This window comes from Pleurodeles waltl, chromosome 11 (assembly GCF_031143425.1).
Source record: "Pleurodeles waltl isolate 20211129_DDA chromosome 11, aPleWal1.hap1.20221129, whole genome shotgun sequence".
Taxonomy (NCBI): domain Eukaryota; kingdom Metazoa; phylum Chordata; class Amphibia; order Caudata; family Salamandridae; genus Pleurodeles; species Pleurodeles waltl.
In genome coordinates, this window is record NC_090450.1 from 41,834,008 (window position 1) to 41,852,121 (window position 18,114).

The 18,114-nt window shown below is 43.3% G+C and overlaps 1 protein-coding gene across 1 annotated transcript in view; it reads left to right on the forward strand.

The window, feature by feature from the left end:
• Positions 1 to 18,114, forward strand: part of LOC138265369 (dehydrogenase/reductase SDR family member 4-like) — a 105,378-nt gene that overhangs the window by 56,588 nt on the left and 30,676 nt on the right. Inside the window, exons 6-7 of the mRNA XM_069213014.1 lie at positions 6,153 to 6,204; positions 11,587 to 11,721. Of these exons, the coding sequence (XP_069069115.1) occupies positions 6,153 to 6,204; positions 11,587 to 11,721 (187 nt within the window). The remainder of the gene's footprint in view (positions 1 to 6,152; positions 6,205 to 11,586; positions 11,722 to 18,114) is intronic.

Genomic DNA, 18,114 nt, shown 5'->3' on the forward strand with positions numbered 1-18,114 from the left:
GAATAGTTCTATAAGGTTACTGTTTACATATCTACTGTGATAAAATGTTATAAAATACTGACCTGGAATGTTGGGGGATGGGGTCTGTCAATAAACATCATAGAACCCATGCTCAGCTTAACTGCCACAAGGCAGATATAGTATGATTACAGGAGACCCTCCTCACCAACGCTGAAACACTTAAACTGAAAACTAAATGGAGGGGCCAAATGTATGCCATGTCTTATTCAGTGTTTTCCCACGGGGCAGCGATTTCATTGAGGGATTAAGTGCCATTCACAGTTACCAAGGTCCGGACGGTTACTCATGGTAGAAATGTCATTGTCCATGGGCTGATAGATGGAGAGCTGTTGGTCCTGGGTAGTGTAAATGCCCCCAATATAGACCAAGACATATTCCTGGCAAGCCTATCTTCTGTTATAGCTGATTGGTCGCACCTCCCATGGCTGATTGGCAGAGATTTCAATGCAGTCCTAGACATTCAAATTGCCCCACCATTGTCCGGCACCGCCTCGATAAAACAAGCCAGGGCCTAAGCAATTGGGTCATGGGATGGTCCCTGACTGATGTGTGGTGATTTCACAATATAGGAATGAGAGAGTGCTCCTTTTATTCTCTCCCAACAAATTATATACAAGCCTGGTCCTCTGTCTCCTATACCTACAAACAGCATTCACGAATGCCACATATTTGGGCGAAATGTTGTCAGACCAAAACCCCTTAGAATTTGAACTATCGTGGGGTCGGTCCCTACCCTACTTCTGGAGGACATTGTGTTTATCGATACGCTAGCCACTGTTTTAGATACTTATTTAGAAGATAACACTGGTTCTGCTTCCTCCCCATTGATAGAATGGGAAGCATTCAAAGTTGTATTAAGGGGAGTATTGATTGACACCATTAACAGAGCCCACCAGTCAGTTATCTGTGACCTGCGCAACAATGAGTCCCGACTTGGCCAACTTGAATAAGCAGAGGTTCACGATGATACACAAGCAGACACTTTACAAGATACTAAGGTCACCCAGGCAGAACTCCTAGAACAACTGTGAGTCCTCAGGTTCAACGTGTATATTCAAAGGCAATACACAAAAGGTGAAAAAGCAGGTGCATTATTGGCCCACAAGATCCATCAGGCCCGTCCCCTACACCTTTCTACTCTGCGATTACGCCATCTGCTGTCCATTGCACTACCCAGCTAGATATTTGGATGGGTGCACACCTTAGGACAAAGCTGTTGAACTGGCCCAAGGAGTGGGCCCCCCAAGGGCTATTAAGGGCTCAGATCGGGGGCCACTAAAAGAATCGACCACAGGATTTGGGTCCCTGGGGTCTTTTCAGGCTCAGGGTAAGGGTATGCACCTCCCCCTGCCAATAAAAATAAATGGAGGTCCAAGGGTAGGCTTCCCAGGCCTCTTGAGGCACAAGAAGGGGGACAGCATGTTCCCCCTCCCCCCCAAAAACATGATTGACCATGAGGGTGGGCTCTCCAGTGCCTCTGGAGTCTAGGGGAAGGGAGACAGGCAGACCCCTCCACCCTATAATCACAGCCCCAGAGTTCGGTACTGAGGCAGTATCCCTTTAGATGCAGCCCGGCCGCCATTTTGTGGTTGCGAGATTACAGAATTTTTTCCCAAATTTACAGGGAAGTTATAGTTAGGTACTGAAATTACTCACTAAAAACGATAGAAATTTAGTACTTATACTTACCACCCCTAACTATAACTTATGAACCCATAATGCACTGCTTATGACCTCACACATTACATCACTCATGGCATGGTCAGTGACATCACTGATGACTTTTCAAATGACATCTCAAATTACATCACTGAAGATATCATCCACCTATGTTTTTTTATTGTATTTCCTAACATCTCTGGAACCTTTGGTATTTTCTGTGAATTTCTAAGGTTTTTTTAAATTCTATTTCCTAACTATAACGTCCCTGTAACGTTTGATTTTTTAGTGAATTTATAAGGTTTTTTTTCTATGTCCTAACTATAACGTCCCAGTAACCTTGATTTTTAGTGAATTTCTAAGGTTTTAAAAAAATTCTATTTCCTAACTACAATGTCCCTGTAACTTTTGGTTATTAGTGAATTTCTATGTTTTATTATCTATTTTTTGCCATTTAGTAGGGGCAGGATGACATTTCAATGGCCGAAAACAAAACAGAAAGGTGTTCGCCAAATTACCTATTTATCCTTGAAACACTATTTTAATGTTCCTAAACAATGGGCAGAAGTAACTAACTATATCCCGAACTATCAGCCCTGCAAACAATACTTTTTTTTACATCACAAACTGAACATCAATATTATTTCGTTTTAGTAAATGTTATATTTGCTTTGGCACTAAAACACACCTACCTAAGTAATCAGCAAAGTGACTAATTTAGTCTCAACAGTACCAGCCCTTTGTTTTTACAACACTTTGACAGTAAGGAGTATTGGTTGCTTTACATTATGTCTAGCTGCGTTGCACTTATAGTTTTCTGCAGCTAAAATGTATTCGAATAAATACACAAGTTGGTCAGATGCTTGTGAAGGTCAAAGAACATTTACAATGGCAACCATATGGAGTTAACAAAAGTTAAGACGATCTGCAATCTTGCTTTTCGTCGTTTCCCAGTGAAATGACATTAATTAGTAGACCATATGCCAAAGCAGACTACCAACCAGACACACCCTCTGATTGGTCGTCTCTTCTCAGGAGGGGGTCGTCTCCATCCTGAAGCACCCTGCTCTGAATGCTTAGGAGGTGCGACCAATTTAAAGTAAGGTGAGAAGGAATCCCAACACATTTTTCTGCCACCTAAACCTAATGCTGAGCGTGTTAAAAATAGAAAGAGCTAGAATGGCTGGGTCAAAGGTAAATCATTTTCAAATAGGGAACCGTGTTTTTAAAAAAAAATGAAATATGTCATTATCAAATTTCAAAATATAATGGGCTAGACTCTAGCTTCTGGGCAAAGATGTTTTCTGAAGGACTAGTGGGGTTGACAGTAGTAAATTTCGCTGTACATCTAAAAAATGAAACAGGAATAATGGGCCCTAAACTAACAGAGTTCCTGTCTTTTAGACACAAAAACGTAGTATCTATTCCTTTTGCTAACCCAACGTGTAACAAAATGTAGACACTAAAATGTGAAACCATTTATTAAAAGGAAGAGATATCACGTTCCTACCCCTGAAAGGCAGGAAGTGCTGGGACACGGTCAGTAAACCGCAAGTCACTGCCACTCTAAACCTTTGGTACAGATCACTTACTATGTCCCAACTCTATCAGCCCTTCACAAACACCCTGCTTGTTTCTTCATTGGCTCTACAACAAGATTTTTCACATTTAGTCAGTTATACAATGGCTTTCTTGTGAAAGAGCTCTTCCTTAATTAATAAGTAGGGCGAGGCAGGCTCTCCCTCAAGGGCAGTACTTGGGCACAGGTATTCAAAGTACATTTTGGGTAAAGAGGGATGGAAGATGACAGAGGAAAGTGAACCCCTGAGCCTCTGCTTTTATTTAACTTTGTTCATTGGTCTGTCACCAGAGTCAAAGCACACATTTCATGTATACTGCTGAAAAAACCTTCAAAGCCTGCTGACTTCCTTTTCAAGCACAAGGGAAAAATGAGCAATAGATCTGTTGCAGACAGTGCACAGTCATGGGTTGGGCGTTAAAGGCCCAGTGGAACTGCCTTTGTAATAAGTGATTTCTGCACTGAGATATTTGTTAAATGTTCTTTTAAAGCTCCTATTTGTCATTAGCTTTACCAAAAGGAATTGGTGGGGGTTTTGTCCCCAAGCAGTTCTGTATATTTCATATCAAGTTGTTTACAAACGGTGTCTCCCAGGAAAGTGAATCCATGAGCTACAAATTTGCTAACGGTGCCTTTCAGCGCGGACTACACACCCCAGCAGCACTCTGTTAAATTCTCTGTTTGCCATTTAGTAGGGGCAGGATGACATTGTATTGGCCGAAAACAAAACAGAAAGGTGTTGCCAAATTACAGATTTATCCTTGAAACACCGCTGCTTTTAACGACTTGCATTTATTTTCATTTGTTATAAAAACGAATCAACTTGAGATACAATATAATTGAGGAGTGACAAAAAAAAAGTTTTCAACAAACATGAGGACTATAATTACTCATATATCAGAATCTGGAGCAAACATTCTCCGATTGGCAAATCAAAGCTTTGGCCTCAGTAAAATGAAAAGTACCAACAACTGACTACACCTGCTATGGAATGCTTCCATGTTCACAGTCTGCCTCTGGCATCCATAGTCGAACATATATTGAACAAAGGAGTCACACATTCCGTTGCGTTTATATTTTCCAAGTGCTTAGGAAGAAAAGACTGCAAGTCCCAGAGTTCCCCGTAGTAGCAGCTGATGGGTGTGGTTGTGAGTCAGCACGTGGTTTTCATATAAAGGGTAGTGTTCTGAGTGTGGGAATGCACAGTTTTTCCCTTTCAAGATCTGCTGGCTGTGATTGCACTGTTTGCTTCCATAGAACAGTACCTGTGCTCATGGCAGAAAAGGAGCGGGTAGAAACTGATGCAAAGGTCTCTGGCGCTTTGAGGTGGGCTCCGAGAATCTAGTCTCTCTCTGTCTCCTAGTGCCTTTAAGTGCCAAATAAGTTTATTTGTTCTGCAAATTTGATACACGTAAAAAAGAACTCAATACACACTAAGAATAAAGCCATCTATCTAAATTTAGGAAGAATCATGCTAAAATTCTGAAGGCAGGAGCACGGACCAAAGCAGTGGTAAAAAAGGAGTGTGTTTTTTTTCTCAACTATGCCCTTGCGTTCGAAACCAGCTGCATGGTCGGGGCTGTTCTGCCCTTGTAACTGTCTTGGCACCTAGTCAAAAGCTGATAAGTGTTTGGGTGAGACAGGTCAAATGCTGTGACGGAATAAAAACAGCTGCCATGATTGCATTTGATTGAGAGCGCCTCGCAAAAAGAGGGAAGAAAGAGAGCATAGAAAAAATACAAATAAGATAAGGACATGATTTACAGCCGTAGGCTGAGCGTGTTTGGAAAGCCAAAAAAGAAGATCAACAAACATTTGAATTGCAATGGATCTCGTGTTCGCTCGAGTTAGCGCTATTAGCGTTTTCTTGCCACACAAACTGAAAATAAAAAGTAAAACAGTTGACATACGCGGCTGGTTCAAAGCGCTGCCACGAGCTTGCAGAGACAGACAAAAGGAACAAGCATTTGCAATGCAAGAACAGAAAATGCACGAGAGAGAGTAAGGAATGGAATAAACAAAGTCACACATGACTGCAGATGAAAATAAGTGATAGACTAGAGCCCTGTTAACAGAAACAGACTGGAGCCACTGAAACCTCCAGCACTCTGGTCAAATGCTAATAGCTTAAGAAAAAAGTAATCCCTAAGCACATGCTACATAGGCACAAGTGGAAGGGTACAAGTACTAGGGCCATGCTCCAGTGGAGTGTACAACTATGGAAAAGGTGGGATAAAAAGCACGGATTCACCACTAGCAAGCAAGGATTTTTTAAGGACACTGAAACAAACCAGTGAAAAAGTGGTGACCCCACAAAGAAGTATAGAAGTATATACTAAAGTATATACAAGAGATCTCGAATGCTTGACCTAAAAGGTGTGTTTTCTGGACTAAGAGCTACCTTTTTGCGAAATTTGGTGTAATTCCGTCCTTCAGTTCAGGATGCATAACAAGACCCAACTTGAAACTTTTGTCCAAAAATTGTATGAAGAGTCGTCAAACGGCCCCAAAGATATAGTCAAGTCAAAAACAGCTTTTTCTATGGGAACTAGGTCCTAACTATAACTACCTACTGGCAACCACCAATAGGTAATTTATATATATATATATATATATATATATATATATATACACACACACATACTGGATGGTAAAAGTCTGCATAGTTGAGCAGGGAGGAGAACAAATCATTTTGCTAAGTGTTTGAGTGTTTGGTGAAGTACCACACACACTTTCATACTTGCTGGCACACACGCCACATACAGACCTAAGCATGCTCACTTCATACACAAACATTCATGCATTTGTACATGGCTAAATAGGTATATGTGGATGCGGTCACACAAACACCAATCCCACCTTAAATCCTGATTCTTATCTCTCTTTTTTAAAGGGGGGGATCTATTGTCCTGACATCATCTGCAGCTGCCTACGCATTTGTCCCTGTAAGTATGTTTCATTATTTATTGACTATGGCGGCACAGAGGTAATAAAGTCAGCATAATTCTGCAACATACAGGCCTGTCATTTTATGTTATATTTTAGCAGGTGGTGGCTCTTTGAGTCAAGTTTTTAATGTTGGGACGCATTTAAACAAAAGCACTGTGTTTTTGTTGTTCCCATTCATTTACTTTAAGTTTTTACCACAAATGTCACCATTCTCCGCAGGGGTGTACTACATCATTCCTTTTTGCCTAGGTCTAACATATATCTGAACAGCATTGAACAAGCAATTGCAAATCCAACAATCTTAGCACTGGCTGTTAAAATTTTTTTGCTTTGCCAACACCATTTTTTAGAACAGTTATTGTAAATAGACACGTGGCACTCTAGTAGCTGGTACCAGTTTTGGGGCGCCTGTGCCAATATGAAAATATAACTAAAACCCAAACTATTTTTCAGTTATATTCATCTCACAAGTGATAATTTTCATGGAAACTCGAGAGCAGCCAATCATGAAAGACGTACCTCTCCCTCCAAAAACCACATTTGTATCCACACTAAATGCACAGCCGTCATGAGCGGTTGAGCATTTCTCAGAAAATATGGGGGGAAATAATTTTGGATCATTGGGTACCTTCTCCACGGTTATGTAATAGAAGACCAATTATTCTACTCTTCTCCACAGAAAACGACAGAACAATGGAGATCCTCTACCTATTCTCAAAATGAGTTTCCTTCATCAAAAGAAGGCAATAGCATGTATTCAATCTCTTTCCTTATTCTGAAGAAAAGATCACTGAAATCAGTGCTAGACTTCATACTCACACACAGATATATCAATAAAGTGTATTTCAAGATGACAACTCTGCACAAGAATGTCCCAGTACAAGAATAATGTGAATTCTGGAATACATTGGACTTGTTGCATCCGTATGTCTTTCTACCTATGCATAAAGCCCAAAGCCAATATGTGTCATTCACAGAACATGGCACCTATTACCAAATTCAAAGTACTCCTATTTGGCATAAAGTCAGCACCTAGACTAATTAGAAAATGTCTAATAGTAAGGTGACACCTCTCAGTTGTAAGTGTATTCATGTCTATTCTTCCCTGGATTACTGGTGGTAAAGTGGAGGTTCAGAATTCTCACACTTACACACAATTGACAGTCTTTTTGCTACACAACCTAGCATTTACAGTTTATTTATTCAGGCTAATCCCATTACATATTCTGAGATTGTTGTTTAAGAAATTGCCATTGAGATTTATCCATTTTGTAGTTTTATCTGGGTGTATAAAAACAGTGAAATGCTTATGTATGTATAAGAGCCCGATTCTCCCAAAGGGTTTGCATTCCTTGGTTTTAAGGTATTTTATTGGACATTTCTCAGATGCCAAATGATTAGACAGCAGCAAAGAGTCTCTCGGTGTCCCTTTTGGTCAATTTTCTAGTGAACGATTTGATACTGACAAGCATTAATTGCTTAAGAGTGTGGAATTATAAATCATATGGACTTTTTTTCTCAGGTGTGCAAGATATCAAACATTTATGTGATATTCCACAAATTACAGTGGTTGATGTTTGTGCATGGTGGGAATTGACGGAGCAATACAGAGATCTAAGTTTCAAAGACTGGGAAATAGCAGTTGCTTGCCAGTTTCCAGTTTGTTCATCGAGGAGCGTTCAAATCATCTGAAAGGTTAAAAGCAGAAATTTTAATTTCCCAAATAAAGTTTTTACCCATATCTCCAATTTAGATTTTAGGATTTTTACCCATATCTCCAATTTTGATTTTATGATTTTACCCATTTTACGTTTTATGGATATCAGACAAACCAATCAAGAAGTAAATCTAAAACTGACACAGATGAGCACTCCGATTATATTTAATTATACTTTTCTGTACAGTAGGACTTGGGGGGATGTGCTGTGAAATTTGGAGAGAGTGAGAATTTGGTCATCGGATTATTAAGAAACCTATATTATTAATGCATAGGCCTTGAAAAATATATTGATTAAAGCAGCCATGCTGCTTTAGTATTTTTTGTCTTTTTTACATACCTGTGTGTCAATTTCAATGAGGCACACTGGAATGGTTCATTGTACACCTGATGCTGAGTGGAAGATGCTCATAATATCAACATGATTGCTGTCCAAGTCTAGGCAAATATTTCTTCAGAGTCTTTAATTTATTAATCTCACCTGTTAGAAAGAAATCAACTTCTATGCTAGGGCATTTATGTCATGTATTTCCACAGTAAGAAACACCTTCATCACTTTATCCTTGTTGGTGTGTCTTTGTAGTGGATCCTATTTAGTTTTACTGGGACCTTCTAGTGGCTTTTAACCTACTTGGGCCCTCATTCTGACCTTGGCGGGCGGCGGAGGCCGCCCGCCAAAGTCCCGCCGTCAGGTTACCGTTCCGCGGTCGAAAGACCGCGGCGGTAATTCTGACATTCCCGCTGGGCTGGCGGGCGGCCGCCTTCAGGCCGCCCGCCAGCCCAGCGGGAAAGAGGCTTCCACGATGAAGCCGGCTCGGAATCGAGCCGGCAGAGTGGAAGCTGTGCGACGGGTGCAGTTGCACCCGTCGCGTATTTCACTGTCTGCGCAGCAGACAGTGAAATACATTTGGGGGCCCCTGCAGTGCCCATGCCAGTGGCATGGGCACTGCAGGGGCCCCCAGGGGCCCCGCGACCCCCCCTACCGCCATCCGGTTCCCGGCGGGCGGACCGCCGGGAACTGGATGGCGGTAGGGGGGGTCGGAATCCCCTCGGCGGCGCAGCTAGCTTTGGAGGATTCCAATGGGCGGCGGTACACTGGCGGGAGCCCGCCAGTGTTGCCGGTCCGACCGCGGCTTTACCGCCGCGGTCGGAATGCCCATTGGAGCACCGCCGGCCTGTCGGCGGTGCTCCCGCGGTCCTCCAACCCGGCGGTCATGGACCGCCAGGGTTGGAATGACCACCTTAGTCTCCTCTATTTTAGCACATCTATTTAATTGCCATCCCAAGCATGGCTTCTTATCTATTGTTTGGGAACATACCTTTGTCAGGGTCCTACAAGTTCTGTATAAATACATCTCGCACAGATGGTGTTATCAGAGGGATTCCTACCAGATGCCATCAATGCTGTCTATGCTGCAGGTCACTTTGATGCAGACACAAAGTTTATGTCCCCACGGAGTGTGATCTAGAGACCGCATTCCAAGGTAACACAAGTTGTGGGGCTCTTTTCTCGGACATGGTACTGGCAGATAAGGTTTATCACACCTAGTTCTCTTTACGTTAGAGATTAGGTTCTCCATGCTAGGGTATTAGGGTCTATCTCACACCTATTTCACATCTTATGTTATTGCAAGATGGTGGGGGTCTTTATATTTACAACTCGTATTTACAACTCTGTTTCTTGCATTGTTCATTATCCTAATCATTGCAGCCCATGCATTGTACAGTAAATTTCAGTCTAAGTATAAGCTATTGAAAACTTTACTGCATCACCTTCAACTGTGTGTGTCTGAGACTTGTTGCTCATGTGAGAAAAGGGTAATCTCAGTTTAACCACGACTCCCCTGAGATGTCGCACTCTTGAGTCCATGTGTAAAGGCTACCACAAATCACCTTTTACTGTTTGGGTTTTTGTTGAGGTATTGCTTGTGAGCCGGGAGGATTGGGCAGACTTGTAGGATTGGCCTAGTCACCTGCAAACAAAAGTGCTGTCATCACCAAACTAGCAGCCTTGACTAGAACAAGACTCCAACTACGACATCTTTTGGATGATCCTCTATTGTGAGATGTGAGAGAAGGATGCTGCAGGTTTTCTTAATGGAATAGTTGTCTAATTGAGTGCTACATCCTTTCAAAGGGTGGTAGGGGACCTCGGAGAGCCTGGCAAAAGCACTTGGATGTTCTACCGATTGTGTGCCTGAAATGCATAAAGTGCATGATGAATTGCTTTATGTACTCTATTTAAGTATTGTAATGTTCCAGAATTCTTATTTTCAAATGCAACATGGTTTGCTTTTACTTAATTCTACAAATACGCCAACCTTTTTCGCTCTACCTAAAAAAAACTAAAAAAACTAACTGAATGTTAAAAGGGTCATTTTTAACATAGTCGTTGGACTGCCTGTGTGCTAGGGTTGCAGAAGCCCTGGCTCATAACCCCGATACAGGAAGACAGCCCACCATATTTAAGATCACCCTTCCTGATGGGATCTCAGTGCTTTGAGTATATCTGCCTCAGTAGCTGATGTACTGAAGTAAATGGCAAGATGAAACTATATTTTTTTTGCCCATTCATTTTTCTGAAGCAAATTCCCTGACAGAAAGGGAGTTAAGTAGGGCAGGGCTGCCATCACCGTGGCATGGTGTCCATTTAGCGGAGGAAAGCCAGGTAAATGGTGTCCGAAGGCCGATGCACAAACTCAGGTTCCACTGGAAAAACCTATTGGTCCCCAATGCTTTGTTAATACAACCGAAATAAGGGCCAGATGTAGGAAACTCCCAAATTGCGACTTGCAATTTGGGATGCAGAAAGGTGTCTCAGACACCTTCTGTGAGTCGCTATGGGGTCGCAAAGACCCACCTCATTAATATTAATGAGGTGGGTCGCAATTTGCGACACCATAGCGACTCAGGGCACTCACAGGGATGAAGGCCTGCTGGGAACAGCAGACCTCCATGTCCGTCACTGCTTTTAAATAAAGCAGTTTTTTTTTTCAAAGTGCAACCCGTCTTCCTTAAAGGAAAACTAGCTGCACTTTGAAAAATAAACCGAAACCTTTTGTTTCGGTATTTTTCAGGGCAGGTAGTGGTCCATTGGACCACTGCCTGCTCTGAAAAATTATTTTTGGGTCCAGTCACTTCAAGTGGAACTGCGAGTGCGGTCGCAAATGGAATTGCATACCACTGCGACTCGCAAATAGGAAGGGAACACCCCTTCCTATCTGCGACTCGGAAATGCATTTTGCGAGTCGGTTCCGACTCGCAAAATGCATTTCTACATAGCAAAGACGCATTTGCGACTCGCAAATGGCGATTTTCGCCATTTGCGAGTCCCAAAGTGTTTGCTACATCTGGCCCTAATTTTTGTGGATATGTGCAAATCTTTAGTGTAGCTGCCTCTTCCTGTCACCAAAAATATACGTTTTTTTTCCTCCTTTTCTTCGAATGTCTTACATTAAAAAGTCAATTTGCAGATCCAATTTTCGTCTGCATTACATGTATTTCTGCATGAAACTTGATTCTGTGCTGCATGATTTCTCATTGTTGTGTGGAAATCCCGGTTGCACTAAAGAGAGTAAAGCCTTTTGTGAATTGGGAATTCATCATCCATTTGTTTCTCCTTAAAGTAAAGTAAATATTCTTGTTTTCCTCCTTGCAACAGTATTTTGGTGCCTACTGTGTCAGTAAGACGGCCCTCGCTGGTTTGACCAAGATTTTGGCATCAGAATTATCTCCGATGAATATTCGTCTAAACTCACTGGCGCCTGGAGTGACTAGAACGAAGATGAACGAACCTGTAAGTATAGCCAGCATTATACAAATACGGAAAGGGGATACTTACACCTGTGTATGCAGGTGGAACACAGATCTATTTAAAAATGTCCTCATCTATCCTCAAATAAATTAACTCTGGACCTTGCATTATTGGATGTGTTCAAAGCGGCTTAAATTTAATTTGGAGAAACCTGAAATTATTATTTTCCACAGATTAAGTGGCACAAAGTTAAACAAAGAATTGCTGTTCTTGTGACAGAGTAAAGGGCCCGGTGCTCCTGTCCTGAAAACCACCATAATCAATTTGTAGTTTTTAACCCTCGCCTTCGTACATACAGCAAAAATCCTAATGCACTGTAGGCACCTTTACAACAAGGATTGAGCCCTAGAACCAAACTCTGTAGTTTAGAGGGCACACCATGTGCATCTTCTTTGCCAAATGTGACTACCGCCAACTCAACAGGCTTACAGGAGTTACTGTGGTGGCAGTGAAATGATTGTAATAGCACAGCAGAATGTTTTACCTGTTGTCTGTTAGGGAAAGTGGCCTAATGGCCTCTCTCATGGTTTTTAATATTGGGCTGCCAGTCCCCTACAACTGGGTCCTCCACTCATCGGTGTGGGGCATGGATGTGACATGGAAATACCTTACGTATGTGTATAAAGGATGCGTGTTGGGCATGTAGTTCACATATGGATGTGGACACCCTGGGTTCTATTTTGTGCTTACTGTTTTCAAGATGGAAGTTTGGACAGACAGTCTAGTCAGCAGATGTGAATTGCAGGGCATCCTACGGAACATTATGAGTTCTTAGTAATGGGTCTATCAGAACTCCATTCAGAAGACCAGGAGCAAGCAGAGATTATTTGGCCCAACAGGTAAGGTAAACAACATTCAAAAAGCAATAACACAACACCCCTCTTGAGACAGTAGTTGTTAGGCCACTCACTGTCTTCCTAACTCTCATGTAACAGGTTCTCTGTTATTCTCCATTCACTTATGACTGCAACCAGGGAATGTAAACTATTCGCTGTATTCAAGAGTTTTCCCCTTTCAGACTCTGTTTGTAATGTGTAGCCACATAGAGTGAAAGGGTTGCAGAAACAAAGGTGGTGTATCCCTCAGGTTTAAGGGCCCAGTTCTCAGATTACCGCTCCAGTGTACAAAACTTGTCAACGGTGCAGCACTGTACTGATTCGGATTGGCAGAGTTGGGCTGCACATGGTCACTTGCACATCACATGGCAGGCAATAGCTCTCGCTCTCCTGAGCTTCACTCATCAGTGGTCTTGACGATTCAAGTTGCTCTGGCTCCAGCAGACATGCATAAGGTAATGTCGCCATACTAAGGAATGGAGGGATGGCCTCCTTGCTCCGCCGGGACTCGGACAACATCATTATGATCCTCCGGCCTCCTCCAGTGCAATCCACAGCTTACAGGCATATACTGTCTTGGTTGCAGCAGCAGTTCCCAGGTACAGACAATGACGCAGACCTCTGCCAGTCGTGTCAAGCTGGCCTCAGGTTTGCTTTCTTGGTGCCGCTCCTGACATAAAGGGTCGCATGAACCATACTGAACATGGGCAATGGCTGGCTCAGTGCAGGAGTGGTATCCTCCAACCGCTCTGTAACTTTGATCAAGGTGGCCTCTCGTGGCAGACGGGGTTGCCACTTAGCCTGGCACAGAGTCAATGGACCAGTCATTGTGGAAGAGGTTTTCTCCCTTCACTCCTTACTTTACTTCACAGCAGACCCTCCTGGCATGCGGGGTCACCAATTTAATTCTCTGCACGCAGGTGATGGCTTGATCATTGTGGGAGTGGGTTTCTCCTTTTGCTCCATATCACAGTGGCCCTCCTGCCATTAGGGTTGCCAATTTCCATGCGCTACACACGGGCAACAGTATGATCTGCGCTGCACAGTTCCTCACACCTTGCTCAGGAGGCCCTAACATCTGGATCTTGCTTTCTCCAATGCCCTCCTCTCCCTCACAGGCACCTTGGTCTTGGTAAGCAGACAGGCATTGGTATTCCTGATTCCAGGGAAGGTGAGATTGGTTTCCCTGAGTGATGTCCTCTAATCCAACTGGGAGACTAGCAGGCTAGGCCCTTAGTCCTGTTCACAAGCAGAAGTCTTGTAAAGCTTCCTCTTCTCAAGCAGAACAGCTGGCTTCTTCGGCAGATGACAAAGTTTGGGGTCCCAAACTCCCCTACTTATAGTTCTTTCACAGGCACCAAATGTAATTTAGTGTCTGAGTCTTTGATTTTTTTTATTTTGTGGTTCTCATTCTTTGAAAGGGACATCTCTCCCCCTTCTTCCCCCTCTTGAAGGATGTCTGTCACAGCAGATAGGACTCTGAAGCCGATTTTCCACAAGAAGATTTTTGGGAGTGACAAGAGTTCAGACCGGGATGTCAGCCGCAGTGATATGTGCATGAAAAGGTGAATCCTGGGCCCTTAGCCCTACTCTGTTTGATTCTCGTATCAGCCGCATCTCTCTACTTCTGAAATGTGTCCTGGCCCCTTCCTTGTGATTTATCACTGACTCAAAGAGGCCTTTGAAATGCACAGAGAGAACCTGGCTCTCCCATCCTCCAGTGCATGTCCCACTCAGCTTACTGGAATGCAGCAACACACAAGCTGTCTGGGGGAGGATATTTCTGCTCCTATTGTTTTCACCAGGAGGGCCTGGGCTTCCCAAAATGGAACCCAAGGCCCTCCATGTACTGTACCAGTGCAGGCCCTTCTGCACTCAGTGTATATTCCTAGAAATTCACTGTCCAGAACTGATATTCTCATGCATTATGCTACCAAAGGCATACTCACATGCAGCATACACACTCAGTCTGCATACACTGTTGAGTATTACAGCCCCACTGTACTGTACTAGAGTGTCACTTTACACACACACTCTTCCAGCACACACACATTTACCATGTATGCAATGTATCCCCACTTTACCCTCTGTGTGTTGTATATCCCGGGGGCTCACATGCAATCAGCACAATTTAATCATGCATGCACTTCCACATCAACATAATGTAGGCCAGGGGTGAGCATACACAGCTGTGGAACTTTTAAAAAGGTGAGTGACCCTGTAGGCCTCACACAAGTGACACACGATAATATGGTTCTGTTCACTGCTACCGATCACTACACAGTCTGATGCAAACCACCGTGCTTGGCTGCTTAACTCCTGGCAAAGGCAGTAGTCTTCCACCACTATGAGGATAGCATTTTGTGCAACCCTGTCCAACAAGACTGCAATCTGTGAGACAGGCCTACATCATGGTGCACACACATGATCCGTGTTCGCCTATGACAGAAAATCAACATTAGAGACCCAGACGACAATAAAGTTGGACACTGAGGATAGGGGTATAAGTCTTTACCATGCAGGGGACTGTTCAGTCCCAACAGAGTCCTAATGAGTTGTGTTAATGAGAGATAAAAGAGGGTTCCTTTTAAGCTAGAATATTTCTTGTTGACCGTTGCTGCCCCATCATTCTCTGGAGGGACACATCCCACAGATTAAGAGGGAGTTTAGTTGAACAGCAACGCTTGCATTTGTGATCCTATTTTGGGTTGTTGCTGACAGGAGGCACCCAGCACAATCGAGCGCTCCCCAACGTTCCTGCTCACATTTCCTGTAAAAGTCCTTGGCTGAAACAGTTTGGATGAAAAAAGTAAAAGGGCAGGACTGTCCTTAACCAAACCCCTCACACCTGCCTTCTGCAGTTGAAAGATGGGATGGAAACTTCCTGCATGCGTGGTAGGTTTCCTTTTCCTGAAATCAGGGTTCCCACACCAGTGCTGCCCATGAAACTCCTTGAGGTCCGGTGATGGGTAATTGCAAACTCCCCTTGTCATGTTTGAGACCAGTAATGTGTGGACTTTGATCCAAGAACACCATGAGAAGATGGCTACACCCTGCTTTGAGGGGTATAGTAGACCAGTTGCTCTTGATTGGAATTGAAAGTGTCCTTGCATGAGGGAGAATCTGCTCAGAAGGAGAAAGGCAATGAAAGAGATGAGGTAGGAGAAGCTGAAGATGTTCACAGTTGCCTCTGGTAAGGACCTGCACCATTATGTCCGGGTGAGGAACAGGGATACTCAATTCACCCAGCAGTGGAATAGTCCTGGACATCTTGTTGGATTGCGCTTACCAAGGTACTTGTAGGTAGCTGAGTTCCTTAACCAAAAAGTGTCAAGAAGCCATGTGTCAGTGAAAGAAGACTGAACTGCCGTCTGCTATCCCCCATAAAAAGAATCACCCGTGCTAGAAAAGAGTCATACCTGCTGAGGAGCTTCCACTAAGGGCTACATAATCGCCACAACAAGAAAGGATGTGCACCTAGTTAGTTTCGGTAGTGAGTATTTGTTTTGGGCCTGAGGAAGAGCCCAGTGCAGAGGCCAATGATTTGCAACCACTGCAACTTCACCCCAGCCTCCTAATCCTGAACGTATGCTGTCTCCTCTCTCCAGAGTGCCAAAGACTCTTTGTGCACTAATGAGGCAGGCTGGACTGGATCACTGCCTGCAGTGTGACCTGGGCTGTGCACAGCATAGAGAAATGCAAACTCCTCCCGTTGGATGCTAGCGCAGTCTGCCTCAGAAAGAATACTCATCCAGGACAGAAAAGGTGCTGTGGAATTGAACCCTTACAGGGTAGGGACCATAAGGATAGTGAGAGGGGCTGCTGCAACCAAAACTAACTGTGTTACCTGGGAGTTAATCAGCCAAGTAAGTACACTGAGTTTTTACCTCAGGAATGTGCCAAGAATTGGCGCACATGGCCACTAAAATGTGTGCCACCATGAATATTGCACCACTTTTAAATGCCCTCTGTTGATTTTTTGCACTAATGACATTGTCTGTAGAGTAGCAATAAAGCACTTTCTTTCTATAGACAGAATTACTAACTGAACCTTAATTTGTTAAGGTTTATCTTGTTTTTGTTGTGTTCTGACTCTCTACCACCAAAGCTTCTCCCTTTTTCCTTTTTGTTTGTTTATTTTATTTTAGGGCAAGGATCCCACACTTCTAAAGTACAATTGATCATTGTTTACATCAAAACCATAAAAAAGAAACAAAACCACCCAGGACTCCTACAAGACTTTCCATAAGATACAACTACCGAAACTCCTACATCCTTCCCCCTACCAATGCCAATCTTGACTGAGGTATAACACTTAAAGTGGAGAAAACCATATAGTTATTATCACCAGAAATTCCAGAGACCAGGAGGAGGAGCTTCACAGTTGCACCACTCCTCCTCCAATCCCTAGATACAAAAAAGTGGCCAGGAGGTGAAGATCGCCCTGGGGGCCAGGAAGCAAACTCAGCATAAGCAGACTATGGTAAAACCTAATGCCCCTGGATCACACAGTAATATTCTCCAAGCACTTAGGCACTACTGACCAAATCTGCTCCCCTCAGCGTCACTTATTATAGCCTTTGAGCCTATATAGGCTACTTTACATGCTGTAGATGGCCAAAAGTCTCGCCCTCCGTAATTTTGAATGTCGGGAGCTCAATCTCTAACCAATCCAAAGTGATTCAGAGCCGAACTATTGCCATGGCAATAAATAGAAGATACTTTTCCTTTTTTGTGCATCCATTTTCTTCCTCTAGATCCACTATCCCCATTAACACTAATGCGGGTGTAAGAGAAACCCGACCCTTGACAATATAACTGAGAAACTGCTCCATTGCCTGAAACAGAGGCTTAAACTTAGGGCAGCAAAAACACGTGTGTAATCTCAGACTCCGACTTCCCCTGTACCCAACAGCAGCGATTACATGTTCCATCAGAGCCACCCCACTTAGAGACCTTGGCGTATAATACAAATTAAACAGTGCCTTATAATGTTGGGGTTTCATGCTAGCTGTCAGTAAAGCCTTTTCTGCCATCTCCCAGTCATGCCCCTTCTTTACCAAGACGCGTACCTCATTTTTAATTCTGGAGAGCGAGCTCATCATTCTGAATATCTAATAATGAGTTGTTCAATGCCCCTGTCCCATCCCTACACCTGATTGCTTATATTTTAGGTTTCTTATCCATAAGGGGGAATTCCTTTTTCCAGTGATAAAGAAAATCCTGCACTTGCAAAGATTTAAAGAAATAATTCTGAGGCACATCAAAGTAAGCCTGCAATTCCGTGAAGGATCTAAGTAGGGTATAGACATGTAAATCACCAATCATGGTTGTTCCTCGCTGTCTCCAGTTATCCAAGACAGGGTCTTGAAAGCGGGGAGGGAGAGGTGGCAAAGTGGACAAAGGGGTATAAAAGTTAATCCTCCCAATGGGCAACCACCATTTTAGCTGCACCCATATCGCATATGCAGGACATAAAAGCTTGAATCTTGTGTTTTTTAAAGTAACTGGGTTCCATATGTCTCTAAAGGCATCCTTT